Raw genomic sequence first — 22,829 nt, forward strand, 5'->3', positions numbered from 1 at the left:
TGAGTCAGAATGAACAGCTTGATCATGTGTGATTACGCTATTGCCCCACTTATCTGTGAAACAGGCACATACTTTATACTTCCAGAGCCCTCCAATGTCATCACTCTTCTCAAAACAGGTGGGCTCCAGCCCCTCCTCCAGGCAGCACTTCACAGCTCCTAGACCTGTGCAACCAGCACCGATGACAGCAACGCTCTTCACCATGGTCACCTAGATAGAGTACAGCAGTGAAACGCATCAGCATGTACCAAAATGTCTGGCATCCAATATTTGATACATACAATTTTTATCCCATCTTTTTATCATGTAGTCAAAAACTCCATACATCAAGAGTGTAAGAATATTATTTAGAATAAAAACCAAAAAATACCACACAATTACAAATGTATAACCATATCACCAATTACACACATATTTAAAATAAAAGCCAAGTATAAGAAGTCATTCTGCCAACCCATCCAGAAGCAATGGAAACTGAAAGAGGATTTAGGTTGTGGAGGAATGGTGTCCATAATCAGGAAGCCTGGTTTCAGAATGTCCATCCATTCAGGATTAATCATTAGACATAATATAATTTGGTTCTACAGGGAGGCGGATTTTGTCTTCAAATGAGGTTTCATTCAACTTATTGAAAGTGGGTCAACCAAATGAGGTATGTTAAGCTTTGGAAGCCATACTGAAGTAATGCAAACCCACAGGTTTGGGGTAATGAGTTAAAAGTAGATTCTTCCCAGTAGTTTTCTGCACAAAATGCACCGTCCATGTAAAAATCACAATAATCTCTGCACAAAGAACTTTTACCACAGTAAGAATGCAAATTGTATTAGTGCAGAACACTGATAGCATTGGCATTAAGCACTGTTATAATTAATAAAGGTGTGTATTGACTATAGGAGCAAATTGGCTTTTTGAGTTACATTCATAATGGGAGACCAGGCTGAGGATACAGACTTTGGTAACAGGGGGATGGAGACTCAGTTAATCAGTGTCCCCCTAGAAGAGAGCTGTCCCCCTGGCGCAATCTCACCCCAGACTTAGAACCTACACTCATTACCTCTGCTTTGTCTGAATTCAGTATCACGCAGTACTTCAACCAAAAGGTCAAACTGCAGTCATATAGTAAAACCTATGCTGAGGAGAGAGTATTGCTGAAAAGACAAAGATCAGTGTGTCAATGATTTGGTGAGTGATAACAACAGACCAGGTATATTGTTATCTTAAAAATGCCCGCATACATGCTGAACAACAAGGGCATCACTGATGCAATATGGTGGTAAACAATATTGTTGACTAAAATATTGTGTCAAAGATATAGTTTAACGCAATATTGTGATAACATATGTATAATATCGGAAAACAATAATGTCGACACTAATATCGTACAGAAATAAATACAAACATGTACCGATTTTTAAAATATAAATAGAATTGAAAGTACTAAATGTTAAATATTTAAATATGTGAATTTTATATAAGGTCAAATAAATGAATATTATATATATATATATATATATATATATATATATATATATATATATATATATATATATATATATATATATATATATATATATATATATATATATATATATATATATATATATATATATATATATATATATATATATATAGAACACCAAATCCTGTCCATCTTAAAATGATCAGCAAGACGATAAAGGCAGGAACGGACCACCACTCAGGCAAATGTATTATCAAAGTGCTTTATTGCTAACCTTCTCCCAACATGACGTGTTTTGACCAGGTCTCCCCGGTCTTGTTCACATGACATGCCCAGAATCCTGCGTGACTTAAATAGTCCCTTTACCACCATGTTACCTCCCCAACAGTTCATAGATAGAGAAGAAAGACTTTTAAAGATGAACTGGCAAAAAATATCACTTTAAGCCTGTCTGAACGATGTACATGAAAATACAATTAATTCATTCATGTTTTTCATAGTTGAACTAGATATACTGGGCAAGTGCCCAATTAATCAACATCACAGTCATTTCAACAATTCCAAATTTGAATTTAGAAACAGGTGGAAAAAGAAATGGGATATTACACCAAAATTGTGAAAGTGAGACGCAATGACTATGAAAGCCAACATAGTCGATGCGACATATTAAAAACAATATAATTTGGCGGATGCAATTATATGTCTCATCAAAAAGAATCCTGTGAGGAATTCCAAAAATTGTCAATAACATGTAAATAACAAAAGGAAGGAATTTTGAAAAAAGGCATGGAAGAGAAATGGAGAAATGACAGATAACCTAAAGTGCAAAATGAATGCATAACTGCGGAGATATAAATATTTAAACAGTGTGCAAAAAGACCATCACAAACATTAAAACCACACCATCATCGGACCAAAACCAGTAAAACCAGATACCTAGTACAACCAATAAAGATCACGATAAAAGCGAGTTTAAAATGCAGTAAATGACCCTACACACTACACAAATATAAATATAAATACATACCTAATTACACAGTATACATATTCACCAAATTTCGTACACTTCAAAATCAAATTAAACATATCAAAATAACCACTTAATAAGGTATCCAAAATTTCATTAAAAATTGTAAAAGGGGGGAGGAGCTACGCGGGCATCCAAGATGGTCGCGTGAGCAGAGAGCTCCCGAGACCCGCGCCGTCCTTCTTTATCTATCCTTCACTTATCCTGGTCATTTTGACGGGCTTTTGCAGCGCCACCATCGCTGATGCTACTGATCCTTCTCTGGTCAAATCGGACCCTGGGGACCATTTTTCTGAACTTTGCAACTTTCTGGCCTGCCCGCGGGCGCGACCGGGGACTCGGCTGCCCACTTTGGCCGACCTGTAATTGAACAACAACGGCTGCCCGGCATCTGGCCCGCCGGAGGTGTATTGCTTTCACTTTCGGTTTCCTTTTCTTTGTTCCCGTCTCCTCCTACTCTGCCTTGCCTGCGGCCCTCTCAGCCTGCACTATCCTCCGTTGGACTGCCAAGGAGGCTGCGACACCTCTGTCTCAGCGGCGCATCGGAGTTTCGAGACTTTTCTACCTTCTCGTCACTTTCCCTGGCTATCTGACCGACACTGAATGCGAGATGGCGACGAAAGTGGAGGCCGAAAAACGCCGGAAAGCGGCAACCCGGGGGGGATCGATCCAGTCAAACATGATCGAACGCTACACCCAGCCGAGGGGCTCCCCCGGGACCGTATGTATGGGTGCTGAAGGACTTCAAACGGACACATCGTCTACTTCGGAAGTGTCGCTCCAAGACCTAATGGCTGCCATTACTGGCCTCAAGGCCGACATGAGTCAACAATTTGAAGCCGTGGTGACCAAAATAGACACGGTGGCGGTGGATGTGACTCTGATTCGGGCCGATTTGGCCAAAACAAATGAGCGGGTGAAGGCACTAGATCTTAAAACGTCGAGCCTGGTGAACGACATGGCTGAGGCGCAATCCGAAATTGGCAATCTACGTGCATCGCACGACTTACTGCTTAAGCGGATGGAGGACTATGACAACAGGGCCAGGCGGAACAACATACGCCTTGTCGGAGTGCCGGAAGGTGATGGTGCTGTAGCTACCGATCTCTTGGTCGAGGAACTCATAGTCGCCCAACTGGCTCCGGCGGGACTTAGTAAGTTCTTTGCCGTGGAGCGCGCCTATCGTTTTCCTGGAGGTCAAGTGAAGCCGGGGAACCCACCGAGGCCTATCATCGCCAGGCTTTTTCACTACCGGGACAGGGATGCTATCCTCCAGGCCGCCCGTAAACATGGTCCCCTGAAGTATGACAATAACTCTGTCTCCATATATCCCGATTTCACTCCTCAAGTGCAGCGGCAAAGATCAGGTTTCCTTGGAGTGAAGCGTCGTCTAAGGGACCGGGGACTGAAATATGCCATGCTGTTTCCGGCCCGGCTCCGGATCGAATATCGGGAGCGTGCCTATTTCTTTGATCAACCTGAACGTGTAGCCGACTGGCTGGACTCGTTGCCGGCAGAGGACTTTGGGAGCGGAGGCCCTGGTGGTGCGGAAGGTGGTGCAGCGGCCCAGGAGTAACAGATGCCCTAGAGGTTCCGATTGAGACTATGAAACGTACTGTGTACATTGACTTATTCCCTAATGACTCTGCCCGTGGCGGTGCGGTAACGGGTGATTTCTCCCTTCCTCCTCGGGGGGTTCTTTGTGTAGAAGTATGGGGCGACAGGCACACTGCAGTTGGGGGTGGCTTTTTAGTCAGCAGGGGTGCAGGGAGGGGGGTGTTGTAACGGGTTTGGGTCTTGGGGTTGGTGTTTGGGGACTGGGTTCTGTTTTGTTTAATCTGTTTTGTTCTTTGTTACATGGTATTTCATATCTTGCAATGACTTTTCATACTGGGTTCTGCTGGGGGGTGGGTGTGGAATGTTTTTGTAGCAATGGGAGGGGGTGAAATGCGGATTCTTTCTTGGAACGCAAATGGTTTGGGTGACAGGATTAAGCGGGGCATTGTACTGCAATTCTTGAGGCGCCACGCCCCTGATGTTGTGTTTCTTCAGGAGACCCACTTGATTGGCAATGCTTGCAAGGCCTTAGACCGCCGGGGTTATCAACTGGTTGCACATGCGGGTTTCACCTCGGGTTCCCGGGGTGTGGGTATTATGGTAAGGTCTTCCCTTGCTCTTGCTATCGACGATGTTATCCTTGATGAGCGTGGGCGGTATGCTGCTGTCTCGGGGAGGTGGGAGGGTAAGCAGGTCGTGTTTGTTGTTGTCTATATCCCCCCGGGACTGCAGGCTACCACTTATGCTGATTTAGGCAGGACTCTCCTTGGGCTGCCAGACGGCTTGTTGGTCCTGGGCGGGGACTTCAATTCTGTCATGTCCGGCGACTGCGACAGGCTACCCCCTAGAGTATTGCCACAGTCCCAGATGTGGCTCAGTGCAATGGCTGACACTTTTGGTTTAGTTGATGTCTGGCGCTCACTACATCCCACACTCCACCAATACACTTTTCACTCTGGTGCGCACGGCAGCCTCTCCCGCATCGACTATTTTCTTATGTTAGCCTCCACTTTGTCCACTGTTCGTGAGATTCGACATCTCCCCCGGGGTATCTGGGACCACTCCCCCCTGCTAATTACTATTTCTGTGGGCGGTCTTCCTGGTAACAGAGTTCCCCCGATCCCTCCTTGGCACTTTCGAAACCCTCGGCTCCGCTCAGACTTGATTAAGGCAATAGATTGCTATTTTTCTGAGAATATGGGCTCAGTCACTTCCCCCACTGTTCTCTGGGAGGCCTTTAAGACGGTTATTCGGGGTTCCGCCCTGTCACTCATTGCCACCGAGCGTAGGGTCAAGAGGGAGGCTGTTGTGGCCCTTGAAACTGAAATCACTGCGCTTGAAAGTGAGTTGGGTGGGAATGACACGCCTGCACTGTTGCATGAATTGGAATTAAAGCAAGCAGACTATAAAGCCTGTGTCACAGATGCTGCTAAATTGATGCGGTCTAATCAACTTGGTCGACTGTATGATGTGGGTGACAAGGCTAGCAAGCTTCTTGCGTGGTTGGATAAGACTGAGCGTGCGAGTCGTGTTGTTCCCTCCATTGTTCGTGATTCTGGTGTGACTGTCTTCGATCCGGGTGAGATTGTTGAGTGCTTTGTTGACCACTTCCGTACGGTTTGTACGCCTGTTAGTGATCGAGATGAGGCCGACTCTAGGCTACTCCTACGTGACATTGCTCTGCCTACTGTGTCTGATGCGGACTGCCTCGCTCTGGAGGCCCCCTTTACTGTCGACGAGATTGCCCTTGCAATTCGTTCCCTTCGCTCGGGTAAGGCAATGGGCCCTAATGGACTCCCCATTGAACTCTACAAGCTCTGCCCCGACAAGATGGCCGCCCACCTGCGTCGCATGTTCCTCGAGGCGGTTGAGGCTGGATGCCTCCCCCTTGAGCAGCGCCTCGCTACCATAGTGGTCATTTATAAGGATGGCAAACCTCGTGACCGTTGTGCCTCGTACCGCCCCATCTCCCTCCTTAATGCGGAACCCAAAATCCTCGCTAAGGTGCTGGCCAATCGGATGCTTGCTGTGATTTGTGACCTGATCCACCCGGATCAATCCGGCTTCATCCCCCACAGGAACACTGCTCTTAATTTGCGTAGGCTCCACAGTGTCCTCGCGAGAGCTCCTATTCTCGCCGAGCCAGCAGTAGTCGCTTCCCTTGATGCCACGATGGCATTTGACACTATTGAATGGCCCTACCTATGGGCTGCCCTCGCTAAATTTGGCTTTGGCCCCAATTTCATCGCTTGGGTCAAGCTTCTCTATGAACAGCCGCTAGCCCAGGTCGCGGTGAATGGTCGGTGCTCGGACCCCTTCCCCTTGGGCCGTGGCACACGTCAAGGCTGTCCTCTTTCTCCGCTTTTGTTCGCTTTGGCACTCGAACCTCTGGCCGCGTGGCTCCGGTGGGAACCCTCGATCAAAGGGATCCGATGGTCCCCTGACCTTGAGGATCGTGTCTCCTTGTACGCGGACGACATCCTCCTCTATCTCACTTCCCCTCAGAAGTCGCTCAATGTTCTTTTCGACGTCCTCACGTCCTTCGGTAAAAACTCGGGACTTGTTATTAATTGGACCAAGTCCTGTGTCTACGCCATAGCTGGTACTCTGCCGCCTCTCCCCCGCAGATTCCCCATTCTGGTAGCGACGGACGGTTTTAAATATCTTGGGGTCCATGTATCCATGATTTCTTCGGTCCGCTATGAGCGGAACTTGTATGCCCCACTCCGCAGACTGAAGCAGGACGTTCGGCGTTGGCGCGATTTGCCTTTATCTCCGTTGGGCCGGGCGGCGCTCTTTAAAATGATGTCGCTCCCTCGATTCCTCTATGCCCTGCAAAATTTCTTCGACCCTGTTCCAGCTCGCTATTTCCACGAAGTCGAGAGTTTACAGCGGCAACTTATCTGGGACGGCCGTGCCCGCATTGCCTTATCCAAGCTCACGCTCTCCTGGTACGACGGAGGTATTGCGCTGCCGGACATTAGACGATACTACTGGGCCTCACACCTGAGTGCCATTAACCATGCGACATACGCACCGGAGCCCGCTCCTGCCTTTGCTTTGGATAAATTGCTGTTGCCCGGTGGCAACTTTAATAGGGCGCTGTACTCTAAGGCCCCCTTCCGACTCCTTACGGGCCCAACGAAATGTGCGGTGCGGGCATGGCGAGACGCTACGGTGGCCACGGGCTGGGGTGGTAGACTGACACGTATGACACCACTGTATGATTCGGAACGTCTGGGCAACCTGTGGAAGACGAAAGGGTTTGAGAAATGGGACATGATTGGGATTGGCACGGTGGGGGACCTGTGGACACGTGGCGCGGTTAAGTCCTTTGAATCGCTGAAGCTAGAATACCGGCTCGATGATAGGGAGCATTTCCGGTATATGCAGGTGAGGCATGCCTTGTCATCTGTCTTCCCCCCCGGTACGGACGTTCCGCAGTCCTCCCCCTTGGAGGATCGAGTTCTAGATGGCCACGTCCCAGACAGTACCATCTCCTTAATTTACAAGAAGCTCATTAATAACAGAACTGACCAGCTCGAGAAGCTCCGGGCTGCCTGGATGGCCGACGGACTCGAATTGGACGACGAGGACTGGCAGTCCGCCGTGTCCTCCCCTAAGGAGGTGGCTATTCCTGCACGACTTCGCTTTGTCCAATTGAAAATCCTTCATCGCGTGTATCTTACTGGAATGCGTCTGGTGCGAATGGGTTTGGTTTCGGATGGTCGATGCAAGCGTGGGTGTGGGATGGATGGTACCTTTCTTCACGTTCTCTGGGAATGTCCGATGATTGTAGCGTACTGGTCTAGGGTGCATGATGTGATGAGTCGTGTCACGGGGGTCCCATTGCTTCCTGAGGCGCGTCGTTGTCTCTTGAATGTATGGGAACCGTCTGACTGCACTGCTGCCCAGACACTTTGGGTCACCCTTGGCAATATGATCGCGAAGAGGGATATTGCGCAGCTTTGGGGCTCCCCTAGACCGCCAGTGTTGAGTGCCTGGAAAGAGAACATGGACTGGTCCATGTTCCGAGAGAAGACGGTATATGAGGCCCGGGGGCGTCCGGGGAAGTGGTCCAGGGTTTGGGCTCCCTGGAATGCTTATCGTGGAGACATCTGTTCTCCCCCACTTGACTACGAGGTCCCTCTCCCCTCCTCTCCGTGATTTACGTTCCTTTCCTATTCTCACCATATGCTTTCTTGCGCGCTCCACCCCCCCCTCGCCATCGTCGTTTCTCCTACATTCATTCCCCCCCCCACCTCCAGCAACCCTTGCCACAATGATACCATGTGTTTGTTTGTTAGTGTTCACTTCGACAAAAACATAAAATTAAACCTTTCTTATCCTATTTGTATGATGTTACGCTCTTGCCGATAATGTTGATGTGAGAGATTGCTCCAGCAACGTGCTGCCTCGTATTTGCACTTTTCGCTCAGCCTGTTTTTTGTCATAGCGGCCGGCCCTGCGGGGTTGTAGGCAGACGCTGTGTACTGTGCATTTGTAAATAAAGGTTTTAAAAAAAAAAAAAAAAATTGTAAAAGGAGCACAGTTCAAATAGACAGATATTACATTGAAGGTAAAACAAACTAATCTCATGACTGATATATTTTTATTCAGTAAAATAAATAAGAAACACAATTAGTGTTAAATGATCGTAAAAGCTGTAAAACCCAGAAAAGGTTTATGAAAAAGTGTAAAGATCTTCTCCTGTATTAAGCCCATTTTGCATCTTGGTATCTAACCATACAATGTATTTACTTTCTAATTGGCGCAATTTCTTCTCTCTATTCCCTCCTCTAATAGATTTGGGAACAGCGTCAGTTACAAAGTACCGAAGATCATTTAGATTCTTTTGGTGTACCAATTTAAAATGACGGGCTACCGGATACGCAGGGTCAGAATTCACAATAGCCCTAAGATGCTGTGAAATGCGGTTAAAAACAGGGAGTTTAGTGCTGCCAACATATTTCAGTTGGCATGTGCACTCCAGTACATAAACTGCAAACTCTGTTTTGCAAGAGTAAAGGCCTTGTATTTTGTTGGGCACAGGAGAGAATGTGTCCTCAAATTCCTGTTTATTTACTCCAAACTTGCAGGATTTGCACGAGCTACATTTAAAAAAACCTTCTCTGTTTGTCAGCCAATTACTTTTATTGCATACTTCAAGACTAGTTCTTACTAGAGCATCCCTCATGGAGGGTGCTCTCCTAAAAGTTATGACTGGATGTGTTTCTAACTCTGGTGCCAGTGTAATAACAGTTGTAAGGATCAGCCAATGTTTGGTAACTATATTTCTCACTTGCTTTTCTTGGCTACTGAAAGTGGTAATCAATCTCACCACTGGTTTTGAGGAAATATAAATTTTATGGTCAAGAAATGTTCCCTAACGTGTACCCCACCGTCTCCATGTACCAGCTTAAAGTGCATGTAACTTCCCTCCTGTGCCAGCTATGAAGACGCAAATACATTTGCGTCCAACGTTAACATGTCCTCTTTCAGATCCACCCTGAATGGGTTGAATATTCTGTTCTTAAGTATGCCATGCCAACGTCTTTTTGTGGTGTACTTACACGTTTTTCAGCTCTGGCGAAGTAGGCCCTGAATTCTGCCATCGAGCCTTTTCCTGCCTTCTGATTCTGAATGCCTCAGCCTGGGCTGCCTCTGTACCCGTGACCTCTGCCTTACTCCCTGTGCGGCTAACGGCGCTTAGCTCAGCCTGCTGCCTGCCAACACTGTATTCAACCTTCGAATTATCTGTTCCGCTCCTCAAACATACATTCCTGCCTACTAGTTCAAGTAAACATCTTCCAGCTGCAGAGCAAAGGGCCCGGCCTCACTGTCTCCGTGCAAGTAATTCATAGCCTCTGTTACCATGGTAGGCCCATGCCCCCTCGCATCTCATGCAGACACTTAGACGCTTATACACGCACTCATAGTCAGTATAGAATAGCCTCTGCCCAAGAGACCTTTTCCTCTAGATAATATGGTTCCCAAACATTAGATATCAGATATGATATAGGTACGAGTTGATCTGACATGCCAGACTTCTGTCTCTTTCCACTAGTGTAAATGTCAAGTCCCCCGCTCCCTCCAGTTCCACGTCATTCACGCGTCATGCAGCTGCGCGCGCATCCAGGCCTCAGATTTCTGCTGACATTGCCTAATTCTTCTAAGTACCCACCTACTTGTGACACTTACATATGACGTTTCTAGCACACGCCTCTATGTTCACGCCTAGTTCACGCCTTCTAATTACGTATCACTATCACGTGTGTGCTCTTATCTTGTCTCTCCCAGCTGTTACGCCTACTGTATTGGTTTCTATTGTATGATTTAAGTATATAAGCTATGTATTGTCAATAAAATATTGCTCTATCCCTTCCTGCACCCCAGTGGTGGCAGGAACATGATATCCGATCTGGTACCATGACCATTCCTTTTTAAGGAATAAAACCCCTAAGAACTCTAACACCACGGACTCTGCCTCTTTCTTTCCGATTGAGTTATTTTTGTTAAGTACTTACCTGCATAGAAATTAGGACGGTAAATCAAATATTTACCACATTATTTTGGCGCCCGAACAGGTACCCCTCCCCCACCCCACGCGCCGGATGGTGCGTTGCAAGCTTTGCCACCTGCCATCAGTCAAGACGGAACTACGCGTACCCGCAGGATTTCCTGTATCTCCCTCTGGCCCACGGAGGTGACGGAGACTGCGATCAGCACCCAGACGAGGCGGTGAGGAGTGCGGAGGATCCCGACCAGAGCCTAGCCGAAAGAAGCAAGGTCCGAGGTGTCAAGAGGCCCACCAGTTTCCGAAGTATCCACGTGTCGAGTCGAGTCCAGTCCAGTCCGGTCCAGTCCAGTCGAGTTTTTTGAGGCCTTCCGATTCCGTGCTTCCCGGTGAGTACCATTGCTGGGACGTATCTAGACGGGTGCATTATTATGTATCCGGTAAAGACGGGTTTGGGTACACAAACGCGGTCTGCACTGTTTTAGACAGTGTATCTGTACTGTTTAGCAGTATATCAGTTATTCAAGTTCTTGCACTGTCTTCGACAGTGTATCTGTGCTGTTTAGCAGTACATCCAGTATCTAGGGTAGAGATATATGTTCAAAATGTTTTTCATGTGATTAATGTTGTGGTATGAGTGATTGTTTAATGTACATCATTGTGTTTTTGTGTAGTTAGTTGTGTTCAGAGTTAAGTAGCGAGGTTCGAGTATACAGTGTTAAGTAAACAAGATGCCGTTTTTCAATAAGTTAAAGCAGATAGGAACTAGGAAAGGGATACTAGAGGAGGAAATTCCTATCCCCCCTAGGGACACGCCTGGAAATTTCATGTACCATAAGCATGGCATAGACGCCATATTGTATCTAGATTTATGGGCCGATTATACTAAGCACCTAGAAGAAAGACACAGATGGCCCGTTACAGGAACGTGGGATGCTGAGTGCATCCTGAAAGTAGAAGAAGCACTATGGAGAAAGAAAGCCAGACAATCACAGAAAGATGCCATAGAATTGTGGCGTAAAGAATCACATAAACGAGCCGAGAAAGAGCTACGAAAAGAAGACAGACTTAGAGAGGCATCGGATAAAGTCCGAGAAAACGAATTAGTTAATGAAGGGATCCGAGTAAAAGCAGAACAAGTAGACCGCGCACGAAACAATCTTGTAAATGGCATGTATCTTGTGGCCGAGGGTTCGCCTGAAACCACTTCAGAAATACCGAAAAATCTGCCGCCACCATTGGTTCCAACTAAAGTAAATCACAGGACTACTAAAGACATATTTCTGAATTCCTATCTAGACGATGTAGCACCCGCTTACACCAATTCACACGCCCCGCCCACTGACGGTGACGGGGACGGAGGTGGCAACCAGCCTCCAGACCATATCCCGCCATTACCGCAACAAAGTTCCCCCGTCCGACAGCCTGTCGTCCCTCCACCCCCACCACTTCCCACACCTAAGGTTAAGATACCAAATCCGTTTTTGCCTGATCCTATTAAGAGACAAGTTCAAGTACACATACAGACTCCACAGAGGGATAATGCCCAAGCCTCCGCCTCAGGAGGTGCAACCGGGGGTTACCAGACCCCGCCAGCACCACACAGATTACACCTTAGGGACATGCAGAAGCACCCTACACTCCAGTCACCCCGTCTCGACATACTCAAAGAACAACTTCCAGTTTGCAGATACGATCCAGTACCCGGCAAAGACGATAGAATGTTGATAGCATCACTACGTTTGCGACAAGCTACAGATTACCTAGTGTTATTCTCAGGGATGACTGATCACCTAGATAGAATATATCATTTTGTCCAGACTGGGGAAAATCCTGAAAGTATTAAGGAGGCCCTGGCACATCAGAAAGTTGACACTCAAGCATATATATTACGTTTTTTCATAAATTGCTTAATAAGAGAACGAGACAGGCCTGAGACAGAACAGGATGAAATGGAAGCACTAAACAGGTGGGGTCAAAATATAGCCGAAGGAAAACATGATAAAGTGAATTGTATAGCTAGTATGTACAAGAAAATAAGAAAAGCAGTAATAGAAATACACGAAAAAGAAAAAGAGAATGCCTCCTCCGAGGAGGAGGAAGGACCTGAAGAACCAGAAATAACTACCGATACGATAGCGTATGTAGGTAAGGGAACTTACCTTAGGAAAGGCATTCATCCAGAAAGCAAGAGAGTTTTTCTCTCTGGCATATCAAAACCGAAATCTCCTGAATATCTGTTTCAGGACACTGATAAAATGCTTCGAGAACGAATGGGGTACCATGTACTCAATTCTATGGATGAACAAGAACTAGCCCGGTCAGCAGTACTATGGGCTGACAATCCTAATATATACAATGATGACACAGTAGCGCAGACATTTCTGAACCTATCCCCAGACGAGCAGAAATTAGCAGGTATATATATGATTCAGCACCTCCTCACGTTATACAGAAATAAACATTCTGATCCAGGTCCCTTACACGATACATTAGAAGCACTGCTCATGGATAGATGGAGAGGCCTAAGTACCAAGTTAATCCAAATAATTCTAGAACAACAGCACAGATATAACACTTTCTTAGGCCCACAATATGTTCCCGCTCCGCCCCCAGAAAGAAAAATGTATCATATGGAGCGTTTAGAAAGACAGAACCCTTTACGAGAAGTACATCCAGTTATGGGTACCGATAATACCTTGAAACGTGTGTATGTACACACACCTCTGACCAAGTTAGAACTATTGGAGATGAAGAAACTAGTACCCTGTCACGATAAAGACCCTGCAGGTTTTCACAGAGAACTTAAAGACATGTTACTGATGGGAGATTACACATATGCAGATATCATGAAAATGTTAAAGGTACTGCTGCCCACCGGCATCTACGAGAAACTCAAGGAAAGAGAATGGGAGGTGGGAGACAAAAAGATTATATGGACAGAAATAGAAGACGAGGAGAAACTTCGTACCCCAGGGCTAGGCCTTGGGGAGAAAGCTAAAGCATTACCAGGTTTGATAGTACAGGTTCTGCCAAGATTACTGACCACCAAAAAGGAAGACTGGGACGCAATCTCAGCCTGTAAACAGAAACACGATGAAGATACTAGTGACTTCTATTCAAGATTCGAGAAATGTTTCATTATTAATAGTGGCCTAAAACCAGGTAGCGAGTCGTACCCACATCTTTTTGTATCGAAGTTAGTCGAGAATTCCCTGACAGCAGTCAAAAACCGTGTATATAAAGTTGAAAGTACATGGCAAGCAAATACGCCATCCCAGATGTTACAAATGTTACAATACCATCAGAACAGAATTAGAGAAGAACAGGATCACGAACAGAGACGTATGAAAGACACGAAAATGAAAATGTTAGTGGCCCAGTCGGTTCCAGCCGACGGCCAGAGAAAGGGTACGACCCAGACAGGTAATGCCGCAGCTCCCGTTAAAGGGACATGCAATTATTGCAAGCAGCCAGGTCACTACGTACATGAATGCCCAGTCCTGAAACACAATATAGCAACAGGTAAAACTAAAGAAAGACCGCATCCGCCTAGACAAGATCAGGGTCAGCAACAGACTTCACAGAATTCACAACCTATGCATGCTCCACCACATACAGCACAGACAGCAGCGGTATCACAGCCACAGTCACAGCCCATAGCCACAACGCAGCAAGTTTCACGGCAGATGTGCCAGTATGCCCAATCTGATTATCCCGATTATCAACGATACACATGAAACAGCCTAGAGAGGGAGGTTGGCTTGCCTCTTATTGAGATTCCTGTAGATCAAGAGGGTCCTTACGTACACAGTCAAGTATTGGGAAAAGACAGAAAGTTTTTAATTGACACAGGGGCAAGCCGCACAACAATCAGCCATAATGAAGTCCCAGGGGCATCCCTCTCAGGCTCACAGAATGTTTCCCTTGGTTTTTCAGGACAGCCTATTATAAATGAGGTATCGAAACCCGTCCCCTTGGCTGTGGGTCCATTATCACGTGTTACAGACTTGTTACTTACGAAATCGTGTCCAGAAAATCTGTTAGGTATCAAAACATTGAAGGCTCTAGGAGCTGTGATATGTTGTTCTCCGGAAGGAGTTAGACTCTTTTTGCGTGACTTTAAGGGTCACTATGTATTACGAGAGTTTGATGTCAGATTGAAAAATGTACCAAAGCACCTGTGGGCACAAGGCCCGACCGATGTAGGTTGCATGCACATCACACCATACCGTGTTACACTCAAACAAGGAGTTGTTTTACCAAGAATCAGACAATACAAGTTACCACCCGATGCTGTAGTGGCTTTACTGGAAATCATTGAAGAGCTCATTGCCCAAGGAGTGGTCGTAGAGACCGACTCCAATATCTGTAATTCCCCTATCATTCCGATTCTTAAACGTACTGATCCCAATGCACCGCCAGTATATCGGTTGGTGATTGATTTACGAGAACTGAATAAATGCATTGTTCCACAGTACCCTGTGGTTCCCGACATCTCTTCCCTATTGACTGCTATTGATTCAGAAGCAACGTTCTTTACTGTAATTGACCTCAAGAACGCCTTCTTCAGTGTGCCCATTGATCCAGAGAGCCAATACCTCTTCGGATTCAGTTTAAATGGACGAAGTTTCAAATTTTCACGCGCACCTCAAGGATTCACAGAAAGCCCCAGCATCTATAGTCAAGCACTGAAAAGACAACTCGATTGTATTCAAATGCCAGTTAACACCGCTTTACTGCAATACGTCGATGATCTGCTGATCACCGCACGAAGTGAACCCGAATGTGAACAAGCATCACTGACAGTTTTACATTTTTTGGCCGACAAGGGACACAAGGTGTCTCCTTCGAAGCTACAATTCTGTGTTCAGCAAGTTGTGTACTTGGGTCACTTGCTGTCCAAAGTGGGGAGACAGCTCACTCCTGACCGCATCCAGTTAATTGTAAATATGCCACAACCCCAGACACAAAAGGAAGTGCGGGCCTTTATAGGCCTCACCTCGTACTGCAGACAATGGATTCCCCAGTATGCATTTCTAGCTAAACCACTCATTCAGTTGACAACACAGGAGGCAGCGACTTCGACTGCCCTTCCTTGGACTCAGGAACATACACAGGCCTTTGAGGAATTAAAGAAAGCTTTATGTCAAGCACCAGTTCTAGCGACACCATGTTACAGCAAACCCTTTACACTTTTTGTTACAGAACGTGATGGTACAGCGTTGTCTGTCCTCACTCAAGATCAAGCAGGTTCACATAAGCCTTGCGCTTATTTTTCAAGTACATTGGATTCAGTAGCCCAGGCACTCCCTGCGTGCTTAAAGTCAGTTGCAGCGACAGCCCTAGCAATCAGACAGAGCGATTCAATTGTCTTAGGACATCAATTAACAGTACAAGTTCCACATTCTGTAGAGGTTCATCTAAACCGAACTCAGACTCAACACTTTACTATAGCACGACTGACAGGTTATGAACTGACACTATTCCAGCCACACATAGAAATCAGACGCTGTAACATCCTGAATCCCGCAACATTGTTACCTTCGATTATGACTAATTCAGCCCCGCATGATTGTATAGAGATCATTAATGCAGTAACAAAACCCCGACGAGACTTAACTGATGTTCCACTGACAAATCCAGACCTGACACTTTATGTGGATGGTTCATGTATGAGAACAAACACAGGAGAATTAGTGGCCGCCTATGCAGTGACCACTGAAACTGAAGTTAAAGAAACATATCGTATTGATACACTGTCTGCTCAAGCAGCAGAGCTCATCGCTCTGACCCGAGCCTGTATACTAGCCAAGAACAGAAATGTTAACATATACACAGATTCACGTTATGCTTTTGGAGTTGTACACGACTTCGGAGTGTTATGGCAAGAACGAGGTTTCCTGACCTCTCACGGTGCCAAGATCCAACACGGTCCCCTCATTCAAGCACTATTAGAGGCAATACATCTGCCTTCAGGCATATCCATCATGAAGTACAAAGCACATACTAAAGTTACAGATTCCATTTCCCAGGGTAACGACCTGGCAGACCAAACAGCAAAACATACAGCATTGACTCACACCCAGACAACTGATATGACAAAGACAATAGTACCGACACATTGTATGACAGTTAGGGATCCCACACTAGATGTAATCGATATTCAGACACATGCTACTCCAGATGAAATAAAGAAATGGACTGAACTAGGAGGGATCCCGACAGATCAAGGTTGGATGACGAAGGGAAAATCTACATGGTTTCTCCCCGACTCTATGGTTCAAGTCATAATAAATACAGCACATAGTCCAGCACATCTAGGAGAAAAAGCTATGTTAGACAGCTTACAGAATCTCTGGTACAACAAACACTTACGAGCAGCAGCAAAACAGAAAGTGCGTACTTGCATGATCTGTTGTCAGTTCAATCCAGGTAAAAGCGTCCCTGTAGAGCAAGGTGGATTCCATCCTCCTGATCACCCTTTTGAAGTCCTCCAGATGGATTATATCCAGATGGACCGTTGTCGAGGATTTAAGTACGTCCTCGTAGTTGTTTGTGCACTTTCCCGTTGGACCGAAGCATATCCAGTCCCAGATTACACTGCTCCGACCACTGCCAGGCAGCTGGTTCGAGAATTCTTCCCACGGTACGGCTTGCCTCGTGTCGTGTACTCAGATAACGGACAGCCATTCTCATCCGAGCTCATGAAACAGGTTTCCCTTCTGCTAGGATATCAGTGGAAATTCCACTGCGTCCGACATCCCGAAGCCGCTGGCCTTGTAGAGAGGCATAACCAGACACTGAAAACACGCCTTGCTAAAGTCTGTAAAGAGAAAGGGGTCGACTGGATAGTCGCCCTGCCAGTTGCACTGTTCTATATGAGAATGGTCCCCCATTCGAGATCAGGACTATCCCCGTATGAAGTGGTCTTTGGCAGACCACCGAATATGTGGGGGACGCCCATGCCTAAGAAAATAACCGATGTTGATTGTAACATGCTGACAGATTACCTTGCCTCCTTGATGTCTGCACTCCAATCATGTCGTTCACAGGTTGCTGCAGCCTTTCCCGACAACACTGATGTAAAGCCACACGATGTCCGTCCCGGGGATACAGTCTTAATTCGTAACTTCGACAGGAAAAGCCCGCTGGAGCCCCGCTGGAAGGAGCCGAAGATCGTCCTTCTTACCACGAGGACCGCAATCAAAGTGGAAGGCCGAAAGGGGTGGATCCACACGAGTCATATTAAAAAATGTAATGAACTGTTGCCAGAAACTGACTCGTCCACCCCCTCAAAGGACTGCCTCGATACTAAAGACTTCAAAGTTCCAAAAAGAGAGAAAACTCCCCAAGAGGAGTATCGAACAAAACTTCGATCTAGCAAGTCAGACAGTTTAATTGTTTAAGTCCTCCCCTAGGTGAATCGGTTAAATAGTTTCTGACATGTATCCCCTAGATCGAGATAGAGAGAGATCAAGAAACATGCATATTGTAAATCACTCCGTAGTCACTGTATAGTGACATTATTGATTATGTTTTTTCTAAGTCTTCTGATTATTGTTGCCAGTATATTGCTTCCCATATACTACCCTATCTTCAAGCGTGAACAATCTGCTTACAATGTCACTGCCGAACATTCTTTTAGCGAGTTACCCCCCATGAGTTATCTTATAGACTTGCGCTGCGCAACAACACCTTCATTAGTATGTTACATCACTCCCATCTGACTAATAATGCTACAAATTGTTGGATATGTGGCCGACTCCCTCCCTATCAGAAATACAAGGGAGTTCTGCCCCTCTTTCCGTACCCGTTCACACATAATGGCTCTTGTGGAGCATGGTTTAGAATAATTAATTCCTTAGATCCTGATATTGCTGTTTTCGAGGGAAACTGGGTTTGGGGAAACTTGAACTTAGTTCTGCTTAACGCCTGTTATCCTGACAAAAAGGGACTTCCCACTAGAATAGGAACTGATCTAGAAAATGAAGTATATGGATTAGGTAATTATACAATTAACCTTATGATTCTTACTGTCGAATCCGAAGCTGCACCAGTTCTCCCTGCTATGTCAGTATTACCAGTCAAAGGTGACTTATGTGTCAGAAAGAAGGGTTCAGTACACTTAGGTCATAGCAAATGTACTACCGTGGTCGAATTCAGTGATCAAGGCAAATCTTCCTATAGAGCTACTCGTCATTCCTATTTTGTTTGTGGCCATACCGCATACATACGCTTACCTCTAGATTGGGATGGTACCTGTTACATTGCATTCCTTCTGCCACCTGTTTTTCTAGCCCCTCCTGATTATCACAGAAATACAAATCTAGTAAAGAATAGACTCCGAAGAGATCTCCCGATTGTCGACTATACTGAAACGGCATGGGAGCAATACACAGATTTCAATAAAGGATTCTTTTTCTTCACAGGTCCCGTCCAAAATAGTAAACTGATACGAAGATTAACTAGAACACTCGAAGCAGTAGTGAATGAAACTACCTCCGCTCTAGGCAACTTAACAGAGGAGCAATCTGCCATGCGGGTTGTTGTTCTCCAGAATCGTCTTGTTATTGACGTCATCCTAGCAGATAGGGGCGGAGCTTGTAAGGTCATCGGGTCAAGTTGCTGTGTTTTCATTCCAGAAAACGCGCCTACAGTATATAAAGCTATTACACGTCTTCATAAGATTGCAAGTTTGATACATCAGAATCCAGGCACCTGGACTTGGTCCGGTTGGTTCTGGACAACGTTGACCGCTTGGGGATGGAAGATCCTATCCTTCCTAGGCATTGCCCTTGTCATAGTATTCAGTTGCTGCCTGTGCCTACAGTGTGGGCCAGCGATTTGTGGTCTGTGCGCCACTTCATGTATTGCACATTCCAGTTTTCACTTAAAACGCGAAAAGAATAAAGAAGAGCAAATAATGTTACAAGAACAGACTGATCGGTTCATGAGAATCGATATATCATGAAGGGTCTGTAGGGAACAAGGAGGGAATGAGGAAATATAAATTTTATGGTCAAGAAATGTTCCCTAACGTGTACCCCACCGTCTCCATGTACCAGCTTAAAGTGCATGTAACTTCCCTCCTGTGCCAGCTATGAAGACGCAAATACATTTGCGTCCAACGTTAACATGTCCTCTTTCAGATCCACCCTGAATGGGTTGAATATTCTGTTCTTAAGTATGCCATGCCAACGTCTTTTTGTGGTGTACTTACACGTTTTTCAGCTCTGGCGAAGTAGGCCCTGAATTCTGCCATCAAGCCTTTTCCTGCCTTCTGATTCTGAATGCCTCAGCCTGGGCTGCCTCTGTACCCGTGACCTCTGCCTTACTCCCTGTGCGGCTAACAGCGCTTAGCTCAGCCTGCTGCCTGCCAACACTGTATTCAACCTTCGAATTATCTGTTCCGCTCCTCAAACATACATTCCTGCCTACTAGTTCAAGTAAACATCTTCCAGCTGCAGAGCAAAGGGCCCGGCCTCACTGTCTCCGTGCAAGTAATTCATAGCCTCTGTTACCATGGTAGGCCCATGCCCCCTCGCATCTCATGCAGACACTTAGACGCTTATACACGCACTCATAGTCAGTATGGAATAGCCTCTGCCCAAGAGACCTTTTCCTCTAGATAATATGGTTCCCAAACATTAGATATCAGATATGATATAGGTACGAGTTGATCTGACATGCCAGACTTCTGTCTCTTTCCACTAGTGTAAATGTCAAGTCCCCCGCTGTTATGTTATGTTATGTTAAAAAAATTTGTACCGCGCACGTACACCGATACGGTTTCTTGGCACTCATAACAGACATAACAAACTGAGGCAGGGAGCATTACTCAACGGCCTGCTTAAAAAGGTGGGTTTTCAGGGTTTTACGGAACAAATCATAAGTAGGGCAGTGACGGAAGGGCACAGGAAGGGAATTCCAGAAAGTAGGGCCCAGAAAGGAGAACCGGAGGCCACCGTGTTTTTTTCGGCGAATCGAAGGAATGCAAAGGAGATTGTCGGCAGAGGATCGAAGGTTGCGGGATGGGAGGTATCGCCTGAATTTGGAGGAAATGAACTCGGGGGCGTGGTTGTGAAGGGACTTGAATACGGTGCAGCCAAGTTTGAAGGAGCACCGTTTGGCCACAGGGAGCCAATGAAGGCTCTTCAGGAGAGGGGAGACGTGCTGATGTTTGGGTTGACGGAACACCAGGCGAGCCGCCTGGTTCTGGATGAGCTGGAGTTTTTGAAGCTGGTAGGCGGGAATCCCCGCATACAAGATGTTAGAAAAGTCAACCCTGGAAATGACCAAGGCTAAGATGGGATGGTAAGAATGAGTGCCTCTCTGGTTAAGAATCTACAGATCTTGCGAATCCTGCGCAGCTGGAAGAAGCAGGACGATGTGACGGCAGAGATCTGAGATTTCATGGATAGATCCTCTGAGATGATCACTCCTAGACTTTTCACAGTACTAACTGGACGGGGGGGGGGTACCAAGGGAAGATGGCCAAAAGTTGTCATTCCAGGGGTTAGTGGAACCGCCCACCAGAACGAGTTCCGTTTTGGACGGGTTCAGCTTAAGTTGGCTATGAGCCATCCAGTCAGAAATACGTAACATTGTGGTTTGGATGTTAAGACAGGAGGTAGGGGAAGTGTCCAGGGGAAAAATCAATTGCAAATCATCAGCATAGTTGTAAATAGTGGCTGGGGAGTGACGAAGGGATGCCAGAAGTGGTTGCATATATAAGTTGAAAAGGAGCGGGGAGAGGGCTGAACCTTGGGGAACACCACAAGTGAGGGAAGAGAAAGGGGCGGAGAAAGTGGAGAGGTGGACAGCCTGGGAGCGGCCGTGTAAGAAGGAGCGAACCCACTGAAGGGCGATCCCACGGATGCCGGCGTTATTGACACGGTCGATCAAGATGGTATGATCGACCGTGTCAAAAGCCGCCGACAGATCTAGCAAGACAAGAGCCTGGGGGATGTTATTGTCGGCGCCGGTTCTAAGAGTGTCCATCACTGCAGCAATCACCATCTCTGTGGAATGTCGTGGGCGAAAGCCCGCCTGATGAGGGTCCAGGAAGGAGGAAGTTTCCACAAAGGAGCTGAGGCACTTGGTGACATATGTCTCCAAGATCTTTCCCAAAAAGGGAAGGAGAGAGATGGGTCGATAATTACTCATCACAAGGGGGTCTGCGCTAGGCTTCTTCAGGATAGGTAACACAATGGCCTGCTTAAAAGCCTCAGGAACAACCCCTGATGTCAGCGAGGAATTGAGGAGGGCCAGGGCAGGATCAGGGCAGAGCCTAAAGATTTCTTTAAAGATGTGAGGAGGGCAGCAGTCCCTGGGGGAGCCAGAGCTGACTTTGTGGAGGAGGCTGTGAAATTCTGTGATAGAAATAGGAGGGAAGGTATGGAAGGTCTGGGCATTTTCAGAAGGGAGAGGGAAAGAATTGGAAGGAGTAGGCGGGGGAATATTATTTTTGATTGTGGAAATCTTGTCCCGAAAAAAAGAGTTGAGCTCATCACACAGAGCCTGGGTGGGAGCAGGCGGGAGGGTGATACGGTCAGGGAGGGAAAGCTCATTAACGATAGAGAAGATATCCTTAGCTTTTGAAGCCGACTCCAGGATCCTGCATGAAAAGTAGGAGGTCTTAGCCTCAAGAATAGAAGATTTGTATTTATTTAGGAGAGTAGTAAATTCAGTCTTGAGTACGGGGTCGTACTTCTGGCGCCAGCGACGTTCAGCCTGGCGAAGGGCCAGCTTATCGAGTTTGAGCTGGTCTGAGAACCATCGCTGAGCGTCATGGGGGCGAGAAATTTTGATGGACTTTAGAGGGGCTACAACATCGGCAGCTGCCTTCAGCCAGCGCTCAAGAGTGGAAGCTTGAAGGGAAACGGATTCAAGAGCAGGAGGGGTTGAAGCTGCCAGGAGCGAATGGAAAGTAGTCATATTGGCATTTTTCCAGTTGCGGGCCATAATGCCAGCAGGGCGCAGAGGACGGTGAAAACTGGCCAGGTTATCAGAAAAGGAAACAAGATAATGGTCGGACCATGTACAAGGAGTGACCAGGGGGGGCGAAGAGTCAAGGTTAGCCAACCAAACCTGGTCAAGTATATGGCCCTTACAGTGAGTGGGAGTGAAGATCGACTGCTGATAATTCAGGCTGGTAAGAGTTTCCGTAAACAGTTCTGACAGTCGGCTCTCTTGGGGATCAGAAGGCCAGTAATTAAAATCACCCAGAAAAAGAATTCTGGAGTGGTTAATAAGGAGCTGAGAAA

General features: G+C 46.5%; 1 protein-coding gene across 2 annotated transcripts in view; it reads right to left on the bottom strand.

Moving 5' to 3' along the window:
- The window catches only part of LOC147747789 (flavin-containing monooxygenase 1-like), a 472,774-nt gene that overhangs the window by 398,404 nt on the left and 51,541 nt on the right, over nucleotides 1-22,829 (bottom strand). The window contains exons 3-4 of one of the 2 annotated variants that reach the window (XM_086955833.1): nucleotides 1,055-1,148; nucleotides 73-210 (exon numbers count right to left, since the gene is read on the bottom strand). In XM_086955833.1, coding sequence (XP_086811959.1) covers nucleotides 73-204 — 132 coding nt within the window. In that variant the 5' untranslated portion in view covers nucleotides 205-210; nucleotides 1,055-1,148. The remainder of the gene's footprint in view (nucleotides 1-72; nucleotides 211-1,054; nucleotides 1,149-22,829) is intronic. The other variant, XM_086955843.1, reaches the window with a different exon arrangement.

The sequence above is a fragment of the Lissotriton vulgaris genome, chromosome 1_1, assembly GCF_964263255.1.
Source record: "Lissotriton vulgaris chromosome 1_1, aLisVul1.2, whole genome shotgun sequence".
Lineage (NCBI taxonomy): Eukaryota > Metazoa > Chordata > Amphibia > Caudata > Salamandridae > Lissotriton > Lissotriton vulgaris.